We start from the raw sequence: 18513 nt of genomic DNA, 5'->3' as shown, positions 1-18513 counted from the left end.
CTCCTTCCCTCCCGTCCACTGCTCAGGGCGGGCCCCTCTGCACCTCCACCGCGGCCTCTGGGGTTGCAGGCCCTCCGTCCCCCGTCCGCCCGCACAACCCCCCACAACCGGCGGCCACTGCGCAGGTGCAGCTAGGCAGGAGCCCACAGCCCACGTGTCCCGGCCCCGAGGCAAGCGTGTGGGGGTGACGGTGCGCCCCAACTGTGCTCCCCGGCCCTTCTCCCCTGCCCGGGGTACTCCCGAGGCTGCTGCGCGGGCATCTCTGACTTGGGGGCAAATGTTGTTTTCGGTTTGCAGAGCTCCCACCCCCAGGTCCATACCGCCCCCGCCTCTACCCCCCTCCCCCTCCCCCTCCCCTCTCCTCCTCGGCGTCCGTGCTGCCATCGCGCCCCGGGGACTCAGTGCTTCCTCTACTCCCAGGTCCGTTCTGCTAAGGACACGCGAGTGCGTTTGCAGAGCTTCTGCGTTTGCAGAGCTTCAAAAGAAGAGACGCCCTCCGGGGTGACAACCGCTGCCTCCCACTACGGAGAACCGTTATTATCATTATTTAGATTTCATGCATTTATCCGTGAGCCACAGCGAGAGAGGCAGGGGCCCAGGCGGAGGCAGAAGCAGGAGCCCTGCGAGGACCCAGCGCGGGACTCGAACCCGGGCCCCGGGGTCATGCCCTGGGCCGCAGGCAGGTGCTCCTCGGCTGGGCCGCCGGGGCCCCAGGTGTGTCGCCCTGATGTGGGTGTGATGGGCTCAGCTCAAGGTGATGCGGGGTCCGCGAGGGTGCGCTCCCCCCCCTGCTCCCTGGGCGGCAGCCTCGTTCTCTATCTCTGCTCGCACCTGGGGTCACGCTCCTGCGTGTCTCTATCCTGGAAGCTGCGCGGGACCTGCGGAGGAGGGGGTGCTCGCAGGGTCCTTGCTGCGACTCCCTCTACGCCTCAGGGTCTGCAGCAGCAGGTGCCCCCCATACGCAGGCCCTGCGCCCCCGGAGGGAGGAGTCTACTTTGACTTTTTTGGGTATACTTTTTCAATTTTGACCATTGGAGTGGTATAAGTTGGTATTTCGATTTCAGTTTGCCATTTGAATTTCTTCAAATGAGGTTTTTTTTTTTTTTTTTTTTTTACTCTGTCCATTTGTCAATTGTATACTAAATTAGTTAATAGTCTTCTCCAGTAATAGGACCTGCAGCACTTCTCCAGCATGCCGTAGCATTCACCGTTTTTGTTTTTTTGTTTTTGTAGTATAACAATGCACAGAAAGTCTTACATTTGTGATAATTGTCCAATATGGCAATCTTTCATTCTGGTGCTTTTACTGGTTTAAGAAATTTTCCGTTGCCTACAATTATAAACACGTGCTCCTATATTTCTCTGTAAAAGTTTGATGTTTTATCTTCCCATACTAAGTCTTAAATCCACATGATAATCCTCATATGGTTTTAAAGTTTATTTATGGGTGATCCATTCCAGAACATTATCTTGGCTTATAATCCACCAATGATAATACACGGGATCTGGATTTAGTCAAAAGGAGTTGGGGTTTGCTAAGTTTTTTTTTTTTTTTAATCTATCTTCATAATACACTTAGCTTATAATCATTTATTTTTTGCTGTATTGTCTATAAAATTCCAAGTGCCTAGTGTTTTGTGTGTATATCTGGGTAGAGATGGGATCCATTTTAAGTTCCAGATGTATTCATTTATTAAAAAGCCAAAAATTCCTTGCAGTTATATTTGTAAATGTCTTCCATTTTTTCAATGTTTTCAAATTCATTGCCTTTAGCATCTCAATTTTTCATTCTTGTTATTTTGTCTTTTAGTCCTTTATTAATTTAAAATTTCTATGGCTTCAACAGAAAGTCCTGGCCTAGCATCAGAATTCTACTTCTGCTTCTATTGCTTCTGTGGTTTTTTTGAGTAAATCACAATATTGAACATATTTCCTTATCTCTAAAATCAATTTAATATTCCCTTTTCAGTTCACATATGTTCAATGAGGCTCATGCAACATATGACTAAAAAAATTTGGGAAAAAAAAAAACCCACCCAAGAATTTGCAAGTTTATCTGCAGGACCTTTTTGAACAAGTGCATCGCTTGTAACAAACATTATCATCCAAAGCATCACGTGCATCTTCTGGAACATGAATGAGAATTAAATGGCTCGCAGTCTCTGGGGTGGAGTGAAACTTCTCGTCTGACTTACAAGTTGCCTGTAGCTCATCGGAGAACCAGCCACTCACTAGCTAGAGTAACTGTTTTGAAGACTAATGTGAAAAGGTATTCAATAAAGTATAAATGTCAGGCTTTTAGCATTAGCACTTTAATATATTCTCTTCATTTCATAAAATACCTTTTGAAAAAGTATAGAAACCTGTTAAAGTACCTCGGGTAGATCCCCATGTAAGGCATCACTAAATAATTAATCAGGTTCCTGACCTCGTGCTACGCGCTATAGTTAGGACAGTGTCTAGGGGTTAAGAGGCATGCATTTTTTTTTTTTTTTTGCTTTTAAATATAAAGATCATTAATTAGAAAACATGAAAGAGTCTTAAAGTCTCAAAGTCCTATGTGCCTAGTGAAGCACTGAGAAGACCTTGCCAGTACCTCATCTCGGAAAACCAGATCAGCACCAAATACATTAATTAAAATCTAAACATACAAAAAAAAAAAAAAAAAAAGTACCATCCAGAAGTATTTGCTACAGCTGCACTTAAACGTTAGGGGACCCAAGGCAGGTCTGTGCAGGTCTGTAATGTTGTGGGGTATTGTGCTGAGGTGGTTTTCCTGCTGGTCTCACTTATATGATAATTTTTATTCATCGAAATATTACTTCCAATTGGAGACTACTTTAATTATTAAAGTAGAACATGTAGCAAATAAATGATTTTGAACAGTACTAAGCAATATGTACAATTTCTAAGGGAAATGCTTCAGCTGTGGGTTGGGAATTGGGAGGAATAAAAATTCTCAGAATTACTCTAAGACAAACTAAGAGATCTAAAGAATTGGGGTGAAGGAAAAATGAAAAGTATTAAGGAAAAATCGCCTTTAGAAAGGTTGCCTCATTTTCTATGAATTGTGTCTTATTTTTTTTAACCATTTGTCTTTTGGGAGCAAGGGTCTTAGCCTGAAAAGCTGGCAAAATGTATATATTAAGGTATCTTGAGTTCCACTTAAATAGAAGTAGCTTTCACATTGGGCTTAGTGACCGGCTCGGATCATATTTATTTTACCACCTAGTTTCTCTCTCACCGGAGGTTGCAGAAAGCTCAATTTGCAGGACTAGATGGAGAAATAAAGTTGGGCAAAATTCCTCTACTTTGATAAAAACTTCCATTCAGGAGACAGTGACTGGAGTTCAACAGCAATTCAACATTTTTACTATGACAGTTCCTGGAGAACATGTACGATCTTGAAAGATGAACATACCGGGTCAAAGTAAAGTCATTTTTTTAAAATTTTATTAGTACTGTTTACCAATGGGGAGATGCAGTTTATTTACACCAGCAGCCACAGGGGCAAGGGGAATACACAGTTAGCGATCTGTATAGGATGGACCACTTATGCAAAAATAATAATCTCCAAAACAAAGGACAGAGGTGAGCCTCACTACACTTCCCCGATGACCCCAGCATGCGACAACGCCAGGCACTGGCCCCTGCACATGCGGTGGCGGGAACTAATGTACAGAAGAAAAAGCCACGAACCACAGACGTCTGTAAAGAACCCCCTTCCCCCCCATACACACACACACACACACACACACACACACACACACTCGGATACGTAATAGAATTACAGGGTGATCAATATACTTAATTGAGGAAGGAAGGGCAGGAATTCTGCTGTTCGAGGGAAGGCAGGAAGGGAAAGGGAGAGTTCCTAACCACGTCAACTACGGGAGGGAGCACTCCCACCCCAGAAAAAGAAGGGTCCGTGTGTCCCCGCAGGGCTCCAGTTGGACCTGGCCAGGCCGTTGCCCCAATAACTGGAGGGCAGAGAACGAAAACCATGACCAGGAAGGAGGGAAAGCGAAGCAACGGTTACTGAGAATTGCTTTCCACCTCTCCCTCCCTAACCAGGAGGCTGACCGGCAAGGGGCAAGGGTACAAGGGGTCTCCGTCAGAGCTCCCCCCTCACCTTACCCGCAGCCGGTTTCCCTCCTGCCCCTCTGCAGCCCCCTGCGAGGAGACGGCAACAAAGCCAAGGGCAGATAACCCCAAATGGTTTTAACTCTTGCCGAGCTTTAAGTTCCCAAAAAGTCAGCAAAATTCTTGAAGACCAACTGGTAAGAACACCTCAACCCCGACCAGAACAACTCTGGGGGGGTAGGGGGCACGCAATGACCGACAGTCTCGCGGCCCTATCGCTACGGTTCCCTCGAGGGCTCTGCGTGAAACCCATCGGCCGCACAGTCCAAGCAGGTCCTCGCGGGATGAGGAACGGTACCTGCACAGCAAGGGCTGGCAAACCAGACCAGGCCCCGCTCCACCCCTGCGTGGCGCTCGGTGTCCCTGCTCTCCCACTTAGGCCCCGAGGCGGCATCCCAGTGCAAGAGGGGAGGTGCAGGGTCCCCCGAAGGGAGACCCGCAGGGAGGTATCCAAGGCAGTCCTGCAGGCAGATGCCTAGGCGGGGCCCTGCTTTTCCTGCACAAATCGTTACCCACTCTCCCATCTTCATCCCCACAGAGGAAAAACCACCTGAAAGGTTCTTCTCTGGATCTCCCAGAACAAGGAAGGGGAGAGAAAAAAAAAAAAAAAAAAAAAAGGAAAAACTTGAAAGAAGCCGAGGAGAGGGCACCTGGGCAGGTTGGAGCGGGAGCATGGAGAGATGAAGCAGCTGGCCGGTGTGGAAGCAGGGGAGCCGGCAGCACCTGGGGTCCAGCTGCACTGGTCGGGTAGGGGAGCAGGGGACAGTGGGGACACGGGGCCGGGCCGGACGGATGAGGCTGGGCCCCGTGCTGGGGCACAGAATGAGGTAAGAAAACATTTCAAATAAAGCAGCACCGTTCCCGCTCACTTTGGGGTTCTCGCCCCTCTACACTTCCTAAGTCCTCAGCAGGGAGCAAAGTGGAGGGTGGCTTTGAGGCGTGGCTCACGTTTCCCATCCTGGCCTGTCCCGACCCCGACTTCCCACAAGAAGGCAGCTCTTGTCAGGAATGTCCAAAAGGGACTGAATGGAAGGGGCCGCCCCTCCCGAGGGGCAGGGGTGGCGGTGAGAGTCTAGACAGATGCTCGAGGTCACACTGCTTAGGCTGCCCGGCCCGGATGGGGCGGCCCCGGGGATGCTGCAGTGGGAGGCCAGGTGACCCCTCCCTGCCCCCCCGCCCCAGGGATGCTGCAGTGGGAGGCCAGGTGACCCCTCCCTGCCCCCCGGCCCCGGGGACTACACCGTCAACCTGGAGGGTCGCTGGCAGAGGCCGCCCTGGGCCCCGCTGTCCAATCGGTCTGCTTCAGTCTCTGCGGCGCTGGTCACTGCGGGCCGCCCCCGGGGGCGCAGGAGGCCGGTGGAGACCCGGCGGGCTGCCCGGGCCAGACACCCGGACGGGCGGGTGGGTCGGCCAGGGGCTCAATGAGCACAGGGGGGCCTCGCAGAGCAGCGCATATCCCTGCGCGAACCTGCGGGGCGGGGGTCGTGCACCGCTGCAGAGGCCCCGCTACCTCCCCAAGGCACCGGGGCCAGAGCCTCGGCCTGCCGGGCCACCAGGCTGCCCACCGGACGGGGAGCAAGCGCTCGGCCCCGATCCCCACGGCGTCCGCGGCGCTGCGGGTGCGGGGCTCCCGGGCCGCGCGGCTGGCGTGGACGTCCTCTCCCGCCTGCAGCCGGGGCTTCCCCTCCGGGACCGGGCGGCGGTCCTTCTCCTTGGCTTGCCCCGCGTTGGGGCTGGCAACGCCCGGACCTCGCGCCCGCTGACATCCGGTGTCCGGGAGGAAGCGCCGCAGGAAGTCCCGGCCGGGCTCCTCCCCCGGGCGGTGCGGGCCCCCCCCCCCCCCCCCCCCCCCCCCCGAGCACTGGCTGCGCCCCAGCCGCGCGTCGTCTTCGTAGTCCTCCGGGGAGCCTGGGGCCCCAAGCGGGCAGCCCGGTGCAGCGCGGCTCCTCCCGCCCGGGCCTCCGGGGCGAATCCGGGGGTCACCCCTGCAGAGTGATCCCAACCCTTGCGTCCTACACGCGGGGCCTTCAGAGGCTGGGACGCTCAGCGCGCGCCGGGCCTTGTCACCTGCCGTTTCTGTGCGTCTGTCCCCATCTGCGCTCTCCACCGGGTCGCCTGCCGTCTCCCGCAGGGCCTCCGGGGCCGCTCTAGGAGTCAACCCTGCACAGCGATCCCAGTCCTTGCGTCCTGCACGCGGCGCCTCCAGAGGCTGGGACGCTCAGCACGCACCGGGCCGTGTCACCTGCTGCGTCTGCGCATCTGTCCCCGTCTGCGCTCTGCACTGGGCTGCCCACCGTCTCCCGCGGGGCGATCCCGGTCCTTGCGTCTTGCACGCGGGGCCTCCAGAGGCTGGGACTCTCAGCGCGCGGGGCCCTGTCACCTGCCGTGTCTGCGCTCCCCTCCGGGCCGTGTCACCTGCTGTGTCTGTGCGTGTCCCCGTCTCTCGCGGGGCTGCTCTGGGGGTCACCTCCGCCCGGTGATCCTGGTCCTTGCGTCCTGCACGCGGGGCCTCGAGAGGCTGGGATGCTCAGCGCACGGGGCCGTGTCACCCGCTGCGTCTGTGCGTGTCCCCGTCTCCTGCGGGGCCTCCGGGGGTCACCCCCGCACGGCGATCCCGACCCTTGGGTCTTGCACGCGGGGCCTCCAGAGGTTGGGATGCTCAGCGCGGGGCTGTGTCACCTGCCGCGTCTGCGCTCCCCTCCAGGCCGTGTCACCTGCTGCGTATGTCCATGTCCCCGTCTCCCGCGGGGCCCCCGGGGGTCCCCCCCGCACGGGGATCCGGGCCCTTGCGTCCTGCACGTGCGGCCTCGAGAGGCTGGGATGCTCAGCGCGCACAGGGCCGTGTCACCTGTTGTGTCTGTGCGTCTGTCCCCGTCTCCCGCGGGGCCCCCGGGGATCACCTCCGCCCGGCGATCCGGGCCCTTGCGTCCTGCACGTGCGGCCTCGAGAGGCTGAGATGCTCTGCGCGAACGGGGCCGTGTCACCTGCCGCGTCTGTCCGCGTCCCCCGGGGGCCCCCTCCCCGCCCGGCGATTCGGGCCCTTGCGTCCCGCCCGCGGGGCCGTGTCGGCTGCCGTGGCCCCCGCGCCGCGGCTACTGGAAGTCCGGGGGCGCGCGCTGCAGCGGCTGCTCGGGGCCGCTGCCCGGCTCGGCGGGGAGGGCGCAAAGCGGCAGGCGGCGGGCGCCCGTGTCCTCCACCGGCGGCAGCCCGAAGTCCTTCACGCCGCCCGCGTCCGCGAACTCCAGGTAGAAGTAGCCGCACTTGACGGCCCGGTGCACCTCGAAGCAGAAGCCCAGGCACGAGTCCTCGATGAGGTCCACGTAGATCTCCTGGGCTAGCGCCTCCAGCTGCTTGGTGTCCAGCTCGGCCAGCGACACGTCCTCCATCTTACCGCGCCCGCGCCGGCAGCGGCCGCCGGGCTCCTCGGGCGGCGGGGCCGGGGCGTCCGCGGGGCGCGGGGGCCGCGCAGCCCGAGCCTTCGCTGCGTCGCGGCGCCTCCCGGGGGCTGGGACCGTGAGCTCGCGCCGCTCAGACCCGCCGCCCGGACTCGCCGCCGCCGCCGCCGCCGACGCCAGCGCCTCCGGCCTCTTCCGCCGCCAGCGCCGCAGCCCCGCCCCCCGACTTCCGCTCCTGCGCACTGGCCCAGCGCAGGCTCGCGCGGGCTGCTGGGAAGGCGCGGAGCGGCCGGGGCGGGCCGCGGGCTTCCGGGGACGTGAGGGACCCCCGGCCGAGCGCGCGGCTGCTGCTGCTGGGGAGCCGGACCCCCGGCGCCTTCCACTGCCCTCGGTCGGCTGCTGGGTCGCCGAGGTCTTCCGCAGCGATTCCCGAGACGCAGGGAGACGCAGGGGCGCAGGCGGAGGGGGGAGCGGGCTCCCGGCGGGGACCGGAAGCGGGACTCTAACCCGGGACCCGGGGTCGCGCCCTGGGCCGCAGGCAGGTGCTCCTCCGTTGAGCACCCCCGGGCGCCCCTATTTTTTTTTTTAAGATTTTATGTATTTATTCATGAGAGAGAGGCAGAGGCACAGGTGAAGGGAGGAGCAGACCCCCCACGCAGAGACCGGAAGCGTGACTCTAACCTGGGACCCGGGGTCACGCCCTGGGCTGCAGGCAGGTGCTCCACTGCTGAGCCCCGGACGCCCCTCTTTTTAAAAAGATTTTATGTATTTATTCATGAGAGACAGGCAGAAGCACAGGCGGAGGGAGGAGCAGACCCCTCGCGGGGATCGGAAGTGGGACTCTAACCCGGGACCCGGGGTCACGCCCTGGGCCGCAGGCAGGTGCTCCTCCGCTGAGCCCCTGGACACCCCTCTTTTTTTTTTTTTAGATTTTTATGTATTTATTCATGAGAGACAGGCAGAGAGGCAGAGGCACAGGGAGCCCGTGCAGGGAGCCCAATGTGGGACTCTATCCCAGGACCCCGGGGTCACGCCCTGGGCCACAGGCAGGTGCTCAAGATTTACAAAAGCTAAGTACATAGGGCAAGTTCGCACAGGTAGTAACTGATGAGAGGCAGTCTGGTATCATCATATTTTATGGCTTAGCATATATATGGCTATAGGCAGATTTTAATTTATGTCAAAATATGATTATCAGTTTTTGAATGGAGAACATATAAAGGATACAAAAGGCTGCAAGGAAAAAAATTCTGCCTATATATATAAAAAAAAACATTTATCATGCATGAATCTTCGGTAACCTAGGCACCCTATTGAGTCCCCCCGCGCCCCTAGTTTTTGTTTTTAAGGAAGAACTGGGCACTCTTGTTGAAGACATGATCCACATACACTGATCCGTGAACCTCAAGATAAGGAGCATCACGTCCATGGGATCACAAGTGCATCACCGGATACACCTCAAAACTCCTGCGAAGAGAAAATGTATACCTGCAGCGTCTGTAAAAGAGGGAGGAAATGTCAGATCTCCTCCTGAAATCCTGTGGCGTGAACGTGAGACCTGCCAGGGTCCTGTCTGCCCTGCATCCGCCCCGCCGCAGCTCTGTCCGTCTGCCTCCAAGTACAGCGAGTCTCCCTTGCACGCTGAGGATGAAGTGATGATGCACAAACCATCCTTGCCAGGCCGAACCTTATGGGGCGAGCATTCAGTGAATGCCAGCCCTTCTGATCACGTTAGTTCCGGGCTACACTACATTATGATCAAGACACTATAGCATTTCCTTCACTTGTTGCTAGTTTTTTGGTTCCTGCCAAGAACCGCTGAAATATGGTAGCATCTTGTGTTTCATAATTTACCAAAAAAAAAAAAATAGCTGTGACTAAAAGGAAAATGTAAAAATATATATATATATATCTGATTCTATGATTTCTTTTCCAGGATACAGGGGGAAAAATGGGCCTATATCTTTCTGGCAGATACAAATTAAGTATTTTCTAATGTTTATGATTATCAATCACTTGTAAACTATGATTCATTCTCATTAGCTCCCTTCGTAGTTTTATGAGGAGAGGGGTAAGTACCAGTTAGACTTACTTGGTTTCTTTTTTTTCTTTTTTTTTTTTCTTTTTTTAACTTACTTGGTTTCTGAGTAGTTAGCCAGTAGTTGTGCCCATCCAGATTTTCTGATTGTGTTTTTTATCATCCTAAAAATCACAAATCGGCAGATCTAAAGGATTCTGAAAGCCTACATTATTGAGGATACATGCATGATAAATTTTTTTTGTCTATAGGCAGAATTTTTTTCCCTGCGGCCTTTGTATCAATTATATGTTCTCCATTCAAAAATTGATATCATATTCTGACATAAATTAGAATCTGCCTATGGGGATCCCTGGGTGGCTCAGTGGTTGGGCGCCTGTGATCCTGAAATCCCAGGATCGAGTCCCTCTTTGGGCTCCTTGAATGGAGCCTGCTTCTCCCTCTGCCTGTGTTTCTGCCTCTCTCTCTCTCTGTGTCTCACATTAAAAAATAAATAAAATCTTAAAAAAAAAAGAATCTGCCTATAGCCATATGCTAAGCCATAAAATGTAATGATATCAGACTGCCTCTTATCAGTTACTATCTGTGGGAACTTGCCCTACGTACTTAGCTTTTGTAAATCTGTTTTCTTATTGCAGTGACATTTCTCATCACAGAGATTCCTTGTGAGATTTAAACATGACAGTAAATAGAAAAGTCTTCACAAAATATCCAACAGTGTATAATACTGTATCGCATACCTACTATTGTGATACATTTAGTTAGGGGGGGAAATAAAGATGTAAATAGAATTGCTTCCACTCATCCTTAATCACAGTGTCTGAAAATCTAGTTTAAGACAATGCTTCTCAAACCTTGATGTGCATATAAAACATTCAGAGATCCTTTTAAAACTGCAGACTGTGGTTCCGTAGGTCTCAAGCAGGGTCCGGGTTTCTGCATTTCTAAGGCACTTGGAAGCTGCTGGTTCACAGACCACTTTGAGTAGCAAGGAATGAAAAGGGCCTGATGGTGGACAGTGTTCTTCATGGTGATTGGCTCCCGTGTAATTTGCGCTGGGGAAATTATCATGAGAACCTTTGCGTATTTGATTTTTATCAGAAGAGAGTAAGAGATTGTTTCTCTGCCCCATAAATCCTCCTTATGTTGTGCGAGTTAGAACCGAAATCCTCTACTTAATGGGGAAGGGTCATCAATAAAATATACTGCAAAATATATACAAGCAGATCATCACATTAATTGAAATTCAAATTATCAGGACCGTAGCTGGGTTTTCCTGCCCGTATTTTATTATATTTACTCTTAGAATGGAGACACTATCACACTGTCGAAAGTTAACTTTGATGTTCGTCATCCCCTTGTTACCTTTCGTCTACTTGTCCCATTTAACTAGATTGCCTTACTTACTGAAATGTACTCAAAGCCTTGTTCAATCAGGGCCATGCCACAAAAAGAAGTTAGAAGGAACCAGAAGTTAGAAGTCCTGTTGCAATTCACAGCATCGAAGATTCTTAAGGCTTTGCTATAAAAATGAAATAAAATAAAATAGATACTTTCTATTTTTTCAATGCAAAGAAAATAACAGGAATTAATTCTTCAAAAATAAGTGATCTTCAAAGAATACATACATCATTTAGGTTTAGAATATATATGTTGTACTAATTAAGGTACACATTTTGTCTTTGATTAGTTGATAATTTTCTTCCTATTTACTTGTAACATACGTACTGAGAGACCGGTTCTTTCAAAGAGGAACACATTTTACATATTATCTCATGGTTTTTACCAAGGACTGAAAATCCACAAAACAAGGTTTTTTTTTTTTTAACAGTCACACATTTTTTTTGTGTTCCCATAAAGTAGGAAAGCGAGATAGCAGAGTGCATCAGGGGTAGGCCTGGGAGCCAAAAGAGTTCAGCTGCTGTCCCATTTCTGCCACTAATTTATCAGGTGACTTTGGGCGAGAAGGTGAATTCACATTTGCAAAAACAGCTAGATTCATGTTTTCTGAATGTTTCTTTTAAAACTAAATTTCCATGAATTGAAGAATCTGAGAAAATAGGTTTCTTCAAGTTAAGGGTCAAGTAAGTTCATATATATTGGCCTGCAAAGTTCAAATGTTAGATCCTCAACTGGGTGACCGAGGGTTTTGTTATTATAAACGAATCTGCTCCACTGCCTAGGGCATCTTGTTGAAGCACCTTGAGGGTTAGGAATATTATTCATCTACTGAATGCCAGCTGGATATTGTAATTATCTTGCCTAATATCTGAGATGTTACTTGTAGATGTTCATTTTAGTTGAAAATTTTAATTTCTCTAATGATTTTGATGCCTACGAAATCCACTTTTATTTATAAAAATTAGCATTTTACTTGTTTTTCTTTACTTACCCAGGTATTTAAAAAATAAGTGAATAGTAAATCAGAGAAGGAGGCAACATATGGCGGTAGGGTCTTCTTACTTCCCCTGGACCATGATTTATGTCAGCAATAAGCTATGTAGTACTATGCCTTCTTGCCAGCAGTTTGCTAGGAGAAATGTTTGCTTGAAGTTTCAAATTCATTCTCTACCAAAATCCGTATTTCAGGATTTGCATTTAAAAACTAATTATCATGCCTTGCATGAGATTCGGAGATGCCACAGTTTGATATTAGATAAGGATGTCATGCTCAAATTGCAATGTCTAAAATAAATTTACAATTTTAATCTTCCCTGCTAAACTGTGGAATCAAGGTGACTCAGTGAATTTTGGCATTTATGACAACTCTGGCTTATGATCTTCTAGAGGGACAGACACTGTAATCCCGAGCTAACTACAGTTAGTAAGTAGTGTAGGATACTAATGCAGATTTTGGTGCTTAACATAATACAGCCTTTTTAAAACAGTGGATCTTTCTATATATCAATTGTTCTGAGCCAGTTTGATCTACAGAAGGGCTCCAGAGGCTTTCTGAAGTTATTTCTATATATTTATAATACAGAAATATGTTTTAGAAAACATCTTAATACTTTTAAGATTACACTGCCCTGTGGGTTATAAGCTATTTCTTTATATATATATATATATATATATATATATATATATATATATATATACACATATATATGTATATATATATATTTTATATATAATAATGTTGCTGGACCCTCCCTGTCTGGGAGGATGTGCAGGGTGGTGCAGAGAAGGGCATGTTTGCCTTATATATGGACATAAGGAAGGGCCCAGAAAAATGTAAACTTGAACACAGAAAATAATTCCTGATTAGGATGTGCAAGAATTAACAGACTTTTAAAAACCCTTATTTTAAAGAAATTTCAAATTTATGGGAGGATTGCAAGAATATAACAAATAACTTCTATAGATCTCTTCCTCAAGTTTAGTTAACATTTTACCACGTTTACCCTCCCTCTCCCTTCCTCCATCCCTCCCTCTCTCTACTTCCCCCGCTGGAATTTCCGTATCACAAAGTAATCTGAACTATTGTTTTTCCTCATTTATTGGGTAATGGATTGCAAACATCATACCCTGTAACCTATAAATATTTCCATGTATGTAGCCATAAGAGCAGATATTCTCTTACATCGCTTGATACAATAATCAAATTTAGGGTTTTCAGTAGTTTAGGAATTGGCTAATACTATTGTCTAATATACAATCCATATTAAAATATTGCCAAATGTCCTAATAATGTCCTTTCTAGCATTTTTTTTTTTTTCTGGAGCCAATCAAGGATTACATGTTGCATTTCCTTGTCATGTCTCCTTATCTAGTCTCTTTTAATCCAGAACAATTACCTCGCAGAAAGATTTGAAAATAATGACGTGCGTAAATTCGAGGACATTCAATTTCAACGTGATAAAAATCTTTTTAAAGACATGCAATTTCTCTAATTAAAGCCTTAATTACGGTAAAAATTTATCTTAGTAGATCAGGCCGGATGCTGTAGCAGTGCTGCTTGAAAATGCAGATGATTCCGAAGAAAGCTCATCTACTAAAGTAAGTTTACGGTGCTGACAACTCGAGTTTCCTTTGGACACAGATGCCTTCTGGAACTTCTATTATGTTAGTCTTTAAATATATTTAATGGCAGTAGTATTGGTTCCTTGGCTTGGACCTGTCCTGACGAGGAAAACAGGCCTTTGGGTTGCGGGTACACATCCGAATAAACCTGGGCAGCTGAACATAGGACTCGAAAAACCCAGGGCTTTTTTTTTTTTTTTTTTTACACTTAACCAGTCTTAAAGGAGGAATCAAAAATAATATCTTCAGGTCTGATAAAAACACAAAGGCCAGAGATGTTAAGTGAATTGTCCAACTCATCGGTGACAGAGTTAGGGCATCAAAGCTTCTGACTCCTGATTTTCTGTTACACACTGTCTCCAAAATGTACTTTTGTTTTGCAAAACCGTCAATAATGGCTACCTCCCATAATGCACTTTGTAAAAACACTTTTAGAGTTGGCATTTTTATGTGTCACATCAAAATCTTACTGCCAGTGTAGCTTTAACCAATGGCGAAGGCATGTAATAGGGTGTAAGCACTCTGCTTGCCCGAAAAGGTGCTGAAATGTGATAATATTACTAATGAAATGAAGCTCTGTATTTTCACACGATGTACTCCTTAATTTTTTAAATCTTTAAATGTTAGTTTTTAAGAATTTTTTTGAAGTTCTAGCTTTAAAAGCAAAAATTAAAAAAAATTAATTAAAAAAAAATTTTTTCAGATTAGCAGATGGAGTTTCTTTCCATCTTTCTTGCTTTCTTTTTCCCATAGTTCTTTGCGTTCAAGTTATAAAGAAGTTCAATTGAACATACTTTTTTTTTTTTTTCCTAATTTGACTAATGTCCATTAGGTTTGTTTTTGTTTGTCTTCTCCCATCAAGAGCTGTCTCATATTTTCTTAAGTCAAGCTGTTAAATTGGTGGGTGGGATGCTTTTACTCCTTGTGTTCCACAGATGGGCATCTGGCAATTGCCACCAAGTGAGAGATTAATTTTCTTGTGAAAATCTCAGTAAATGTAAAAGTGAGAGCAAATTTAGGCAGTAATGTGAGGGAGTCTCAGAATCTTTTGCAGATTAATTATAATTTTTTTTTATTAAAGTAACTCTAGTTTTCCTTTTTGCACTTAACCTCGTCTTCTCTTACCTCTCCTTTTCCTTCATTTATCTGGAACTGCTCTTAAATTTTTATTTATCAAAGAAATTTTGAACCTTGATTTGTCCCCATTCTCAGAGAGTATTATACGTTGCCTGCTAGCCTCACTTTTTAAATATTTCCTAAAACATCATTTTTACATGATCTCACCCTAACTTTACCAATTTTCAGTCTTTATGAACATCGACATCTATTTTTGCCACACATTATAATTTTATTTATTTATTTATTTATTTATTTATTTATTTATTTATTTATTTATATTTTTAAAGCCAGCCCCCACTGCTATTAAATTTTAGTCAACTGTGAATACATCCTTAACATAGCCCTTAAACATTTTTCACACTTCCTGACTTGCATCGTTCTTACTTGTGCCTGGTACCTAGATGTTGCATTCTGTAGAAAAATACAAACATGAGTAAATGTACCATCACTGGCATTTAGCACAATGACACATACATAAAAGATCCTTAATATATCATCAGGATTTACTGCACCAAATTTTAGGATCAAATTTTATTTTCGAGTAATACCAACTACTAGTAAAATTGGTATTTCTTAACTTAGGTATTTTTTCTGAGGACTCCTCAAAGAACAAAGTGAAAATTTAATTATTTTAAAATAGAATAAAGTTCATTGTATCTTATGGATTCACTGGATATATGCCTAAATCTAAGCTACATCATAGGATCTTAGTGACCTTATTTTTTCTTTATCTTGAAACATTTTTCTATTTCATCATTAGAAGGACTGTTTTATCGATAATTTCGATTATTTTTAAAGGCATAAATATGAAGAAACAAGAATGATGAAATTATCTAGGCACAAAGAGGCATGTAAACTAGAGGCAAACTCAAGGTCATTGTCTTTTTGCAAAAACCCTTGTTTTGGAACACAGGTGCATTTCACTTATGTATTGTGCTCGGCTGCTTTTGCTTCCACGGCAGAAGTGAGTAGTTGCAGTGGAGACCATGTAACTCCGAAGCCTAAAATATTTATAATAGCCCTTTGAGAAAACGTCTACCTAATGTTTATGGTTCTCTTAAAAGACTAGGACAAACAAACAAAGACAAAAAACAAAAAGACTAGGACAATAGTGAAAGAACTATTATGGTTCACGTCTACTAATCTGCTTCCCAAAATATTGCCTCATCTTTAAGAAGATGTAAGGGAAGCCTGGAGATACCATCACTGTCCTTTGCGTTTAGCTTTTATTGGAGACGTTTAAGAACCCAGAATTTTTCATTTTCTGCTCTTAATGGCATAGAGGAGAAAATTGGCAGAGAGAGATGTTTTACGATTATCAGATGAATCAGGTGATAAATTCAAAGGGACGGATAGCAGTACCCTGATGATAGTGAACTGGATCGCGGATAGGAAGTGGATCGTGTCAGTGGAATCTTGGACAGTGAGATGAAGAGTCTTCAGATGCAGGACCTGGATGGATTTTCTAGAATCTGTAGTGAGCACTGTATTTCCAAGAACAAAGGGGACTATGGGAAGTTCATCTAGCCAGTCATAAAACAGGGAAAACCGCATTGGGCAAGGCTTTGACGCAAAACCTGGACTATTTCTATTTTGCTAAAAGGAGGTGTGACATATTTTTCACCTTTTATGATGCGCATGTGCCCAAATTTACTTGTCACAAAAAGTAACGTTTGTAACATTTAAATGTATTTCAAAATTTCTGGCAGTTGTTTTCTACTCTTTATTCTTACTTCAGTGAATTATTAAGTGACAAAATTGTTGTTTTTTTTTTTTTTAACAGATCCACTGGACCCAGATGGCAAATAATGGTGACAATTTTCTTGATACATTGAGAGTTAGATTTAAATGACAAGGAATAATAAAAAAAGCAGTAAACTTTGACAAGGTAAATTCAGTGTTATTTTATGTTAACTCTTTTTGTGTGTCTGAATCCCACACAAAATCTCAAGTATTCATATATAAATGAATTTGTTGGCCTTTATTTAAAAAGCTGTCTCCCAAAACATGCAAGTGGCGTGTGCCCTTGAAATAGTTCGAGGCCGTGAAATCCTTTCTGGTCAAACATAAATGCTCCTGGCACCCTGTAGACCAGGCGTCAGGCTCCTGGAGTTAATTTGATTTGTAGTTTTTACTTTGTTTGCCTGCCTTTTCCCCTTAGTTTTGATTCAGAAAAGTGTTTCTGCAGATATACTTCCGTATGCCTACGTCTGGTTCCTATTAATTTTTCCTTGGGAGTTTAAAGAAAATAGCAAGGCAGCTTTGCTTTTTTTAGCCCCAAAATATTTGCTCGCATGAATCTTATATGCAAAAACAGGTTACCACATGGAATTAAAAAAAAAATCACCCTTCAATATCAAGATGAGCTCAGAGAAAGATCAACTTTTTTAAAAAAAAAAACTTCTCTTCTGACACTTGAAATAAAGTCTATCTTTGGCACAGGACTTTTTACCATTGGGGTTGCAGGGGAGACAAGTCGGCTTAAGAATTTCAGGCTTAAATTAGGCAGTGTTCAAGCTGACAAAGATTTACTCATTTTTTTTTTTTTAGATGTACTTTTCCTTGCACAGAGTCCATTATAATTCTACACAAATCTCCTTGTATATCGTAGATTTTGGGGAGTGGGGAGCAATTATATAGAAGAAAAGCAATGGGGAAAGGAGGGAGAGATCCTGTTGGTTTCCGATTTGACACCAATAACTCCTTGAATTAAGGTCTCAAAAAGGTAAATCCTTACATCTCCGTTCTGCTGTGACTCAAGTATAACTTTCCCCACATTTACTTTTATTATAAAAACATACACGGCAGTTAAATCCAGAGTCTCTGGAGTAAGTAAGACCATGGGCCACTTATTTGTATGACCCCAGACAATTAACACCTCAGAGTCAGTTATATGGTCCGTAGAATGGACATTAAAGTAGTTCTATCCTTGTAAGAAATTACGGAAGTAAAATAAAACGTCAATTGCTTTAAAAAAACTTTAGGCATTGCATACGTAATCAGTAAACATATTTATATATATATGATGTAGAAGAAATACTAGTCTTGGAACTCAAATGATCCTGATTTTCTTATTTTTATATTCAGTACATATTGAAGTTTTTTTTTTTTTCTTTTCTGTTTAGAACTTGAGGCACAGTGATAAAGGAGGCCAGTCCGTCTTTCAAGGACCTGCTTAGAGGAGGGGGAGAGACAAACTGAACACGAGAGCTGTGAGCACAGTGGGCATACCCCAGATAGAGTGGTCACGGGGTCGGCGTGCAGAGAGGGGCAACTTTTGTGGGAATTTGACCCTTTACTTAGGACTTGGAAGAGGGGCATTGCTTGTCAGTACGTACAGGTGCAGTGAGGAGCGTTTTGGGGGAGGGAAAAGCATGATGAAGAAGACAGAGGTACGGAATAACATGTTGCATCATGATCTGGTAAGTGATTCCTTATAGCCTGAGTGGGGGAAACGGTGTGTAGAAGCCGGGGGTGGGATGGAGGAGAGGCTGGAAAAAAATGTGTCATCACCAGAGGGCTCTCTTTGTTTTAAGATTTTATTTATTTATTTATTCATGAGAGACACAGAGAGAGAGAGGCAGAGACACAGGCAGAGGGAGAAGCAGGCTCCATGCAGGGAGCCTGACGTGGGACTTGATCCCGGGACCCCGGGCTAAAGGCAGATGCTCAACCACTGAGCCCCCCAGGTGCCCCAGCAAAGGGTTTTTTTTTTTTTAATTTTTAAATTTTTTTTTTTTCCAGCAAAGGGTTTTTTTTTCAGAGATTTTATATTAGAAAGTCCTTCTGGTCTCA

At 46.4% G+C, this 18513-nt stretch overlaps 1 protein-coding gene and 1 long non-coding RNA gene across 2 annotated transcripts; one reads left to right on the top strand and one right to left on the bottom strand.

Annotated features, from left to right (window-relative positions):
• Positions 1 to 3436: 3436 nt before the first annotated feature.
• On the bottom strand, positions 3437 to 7756 carry ATXN7L3B (ataxin 7 like 3B). Its single transcript, XM_072742665.1, has one exon. It carries the CDS (start codon positions 7527 to 7529, stop codon positions 7236 to 7238), a length of 294 nt encoding a protein of 97 aa, XP_072598766.1. The 5' UTR covers positions 7530 to 7756; the 3' UTR covers positions 3437 to 7235.
• A 5501-nt stretch (positions 7757 to 13257) lies between these two features.
• Positions 13258 to 18035, top strand: LOC112922264 (uncharacterized). Its single transcript, XR_003235410.2, has 3 exons — positions 13258 to 13575; positions 16502 to 16606; positions 17844 to 18035. It is a non-coding gene; the product is annotated as an uncharacterized lncRNA (long non-coding RNA).
• Positions 18036 to 18513: the final 478 nt, after the last annotated feature.

Source organism: Vulpes vulpes, chromosome 16 (assembly GCF_048418805.1).
Source record: "Vulpes vulpes isolate BD-2025 chromosome 16, VulVul3, whole genome shotgun sequence".
In the NCBI taxonomy this organism is placed as follows: Eukaryota; Metazoa; Chordata; class Mammalia; order Carnivora; family Canidae; genus Vulpes; species Vulpes vulpes.
The sequence above is the reverse complement of the archived record's forward strand: the minus strand, read 5'-3'. Positions and strand labels throughout refer to the sequence as shown.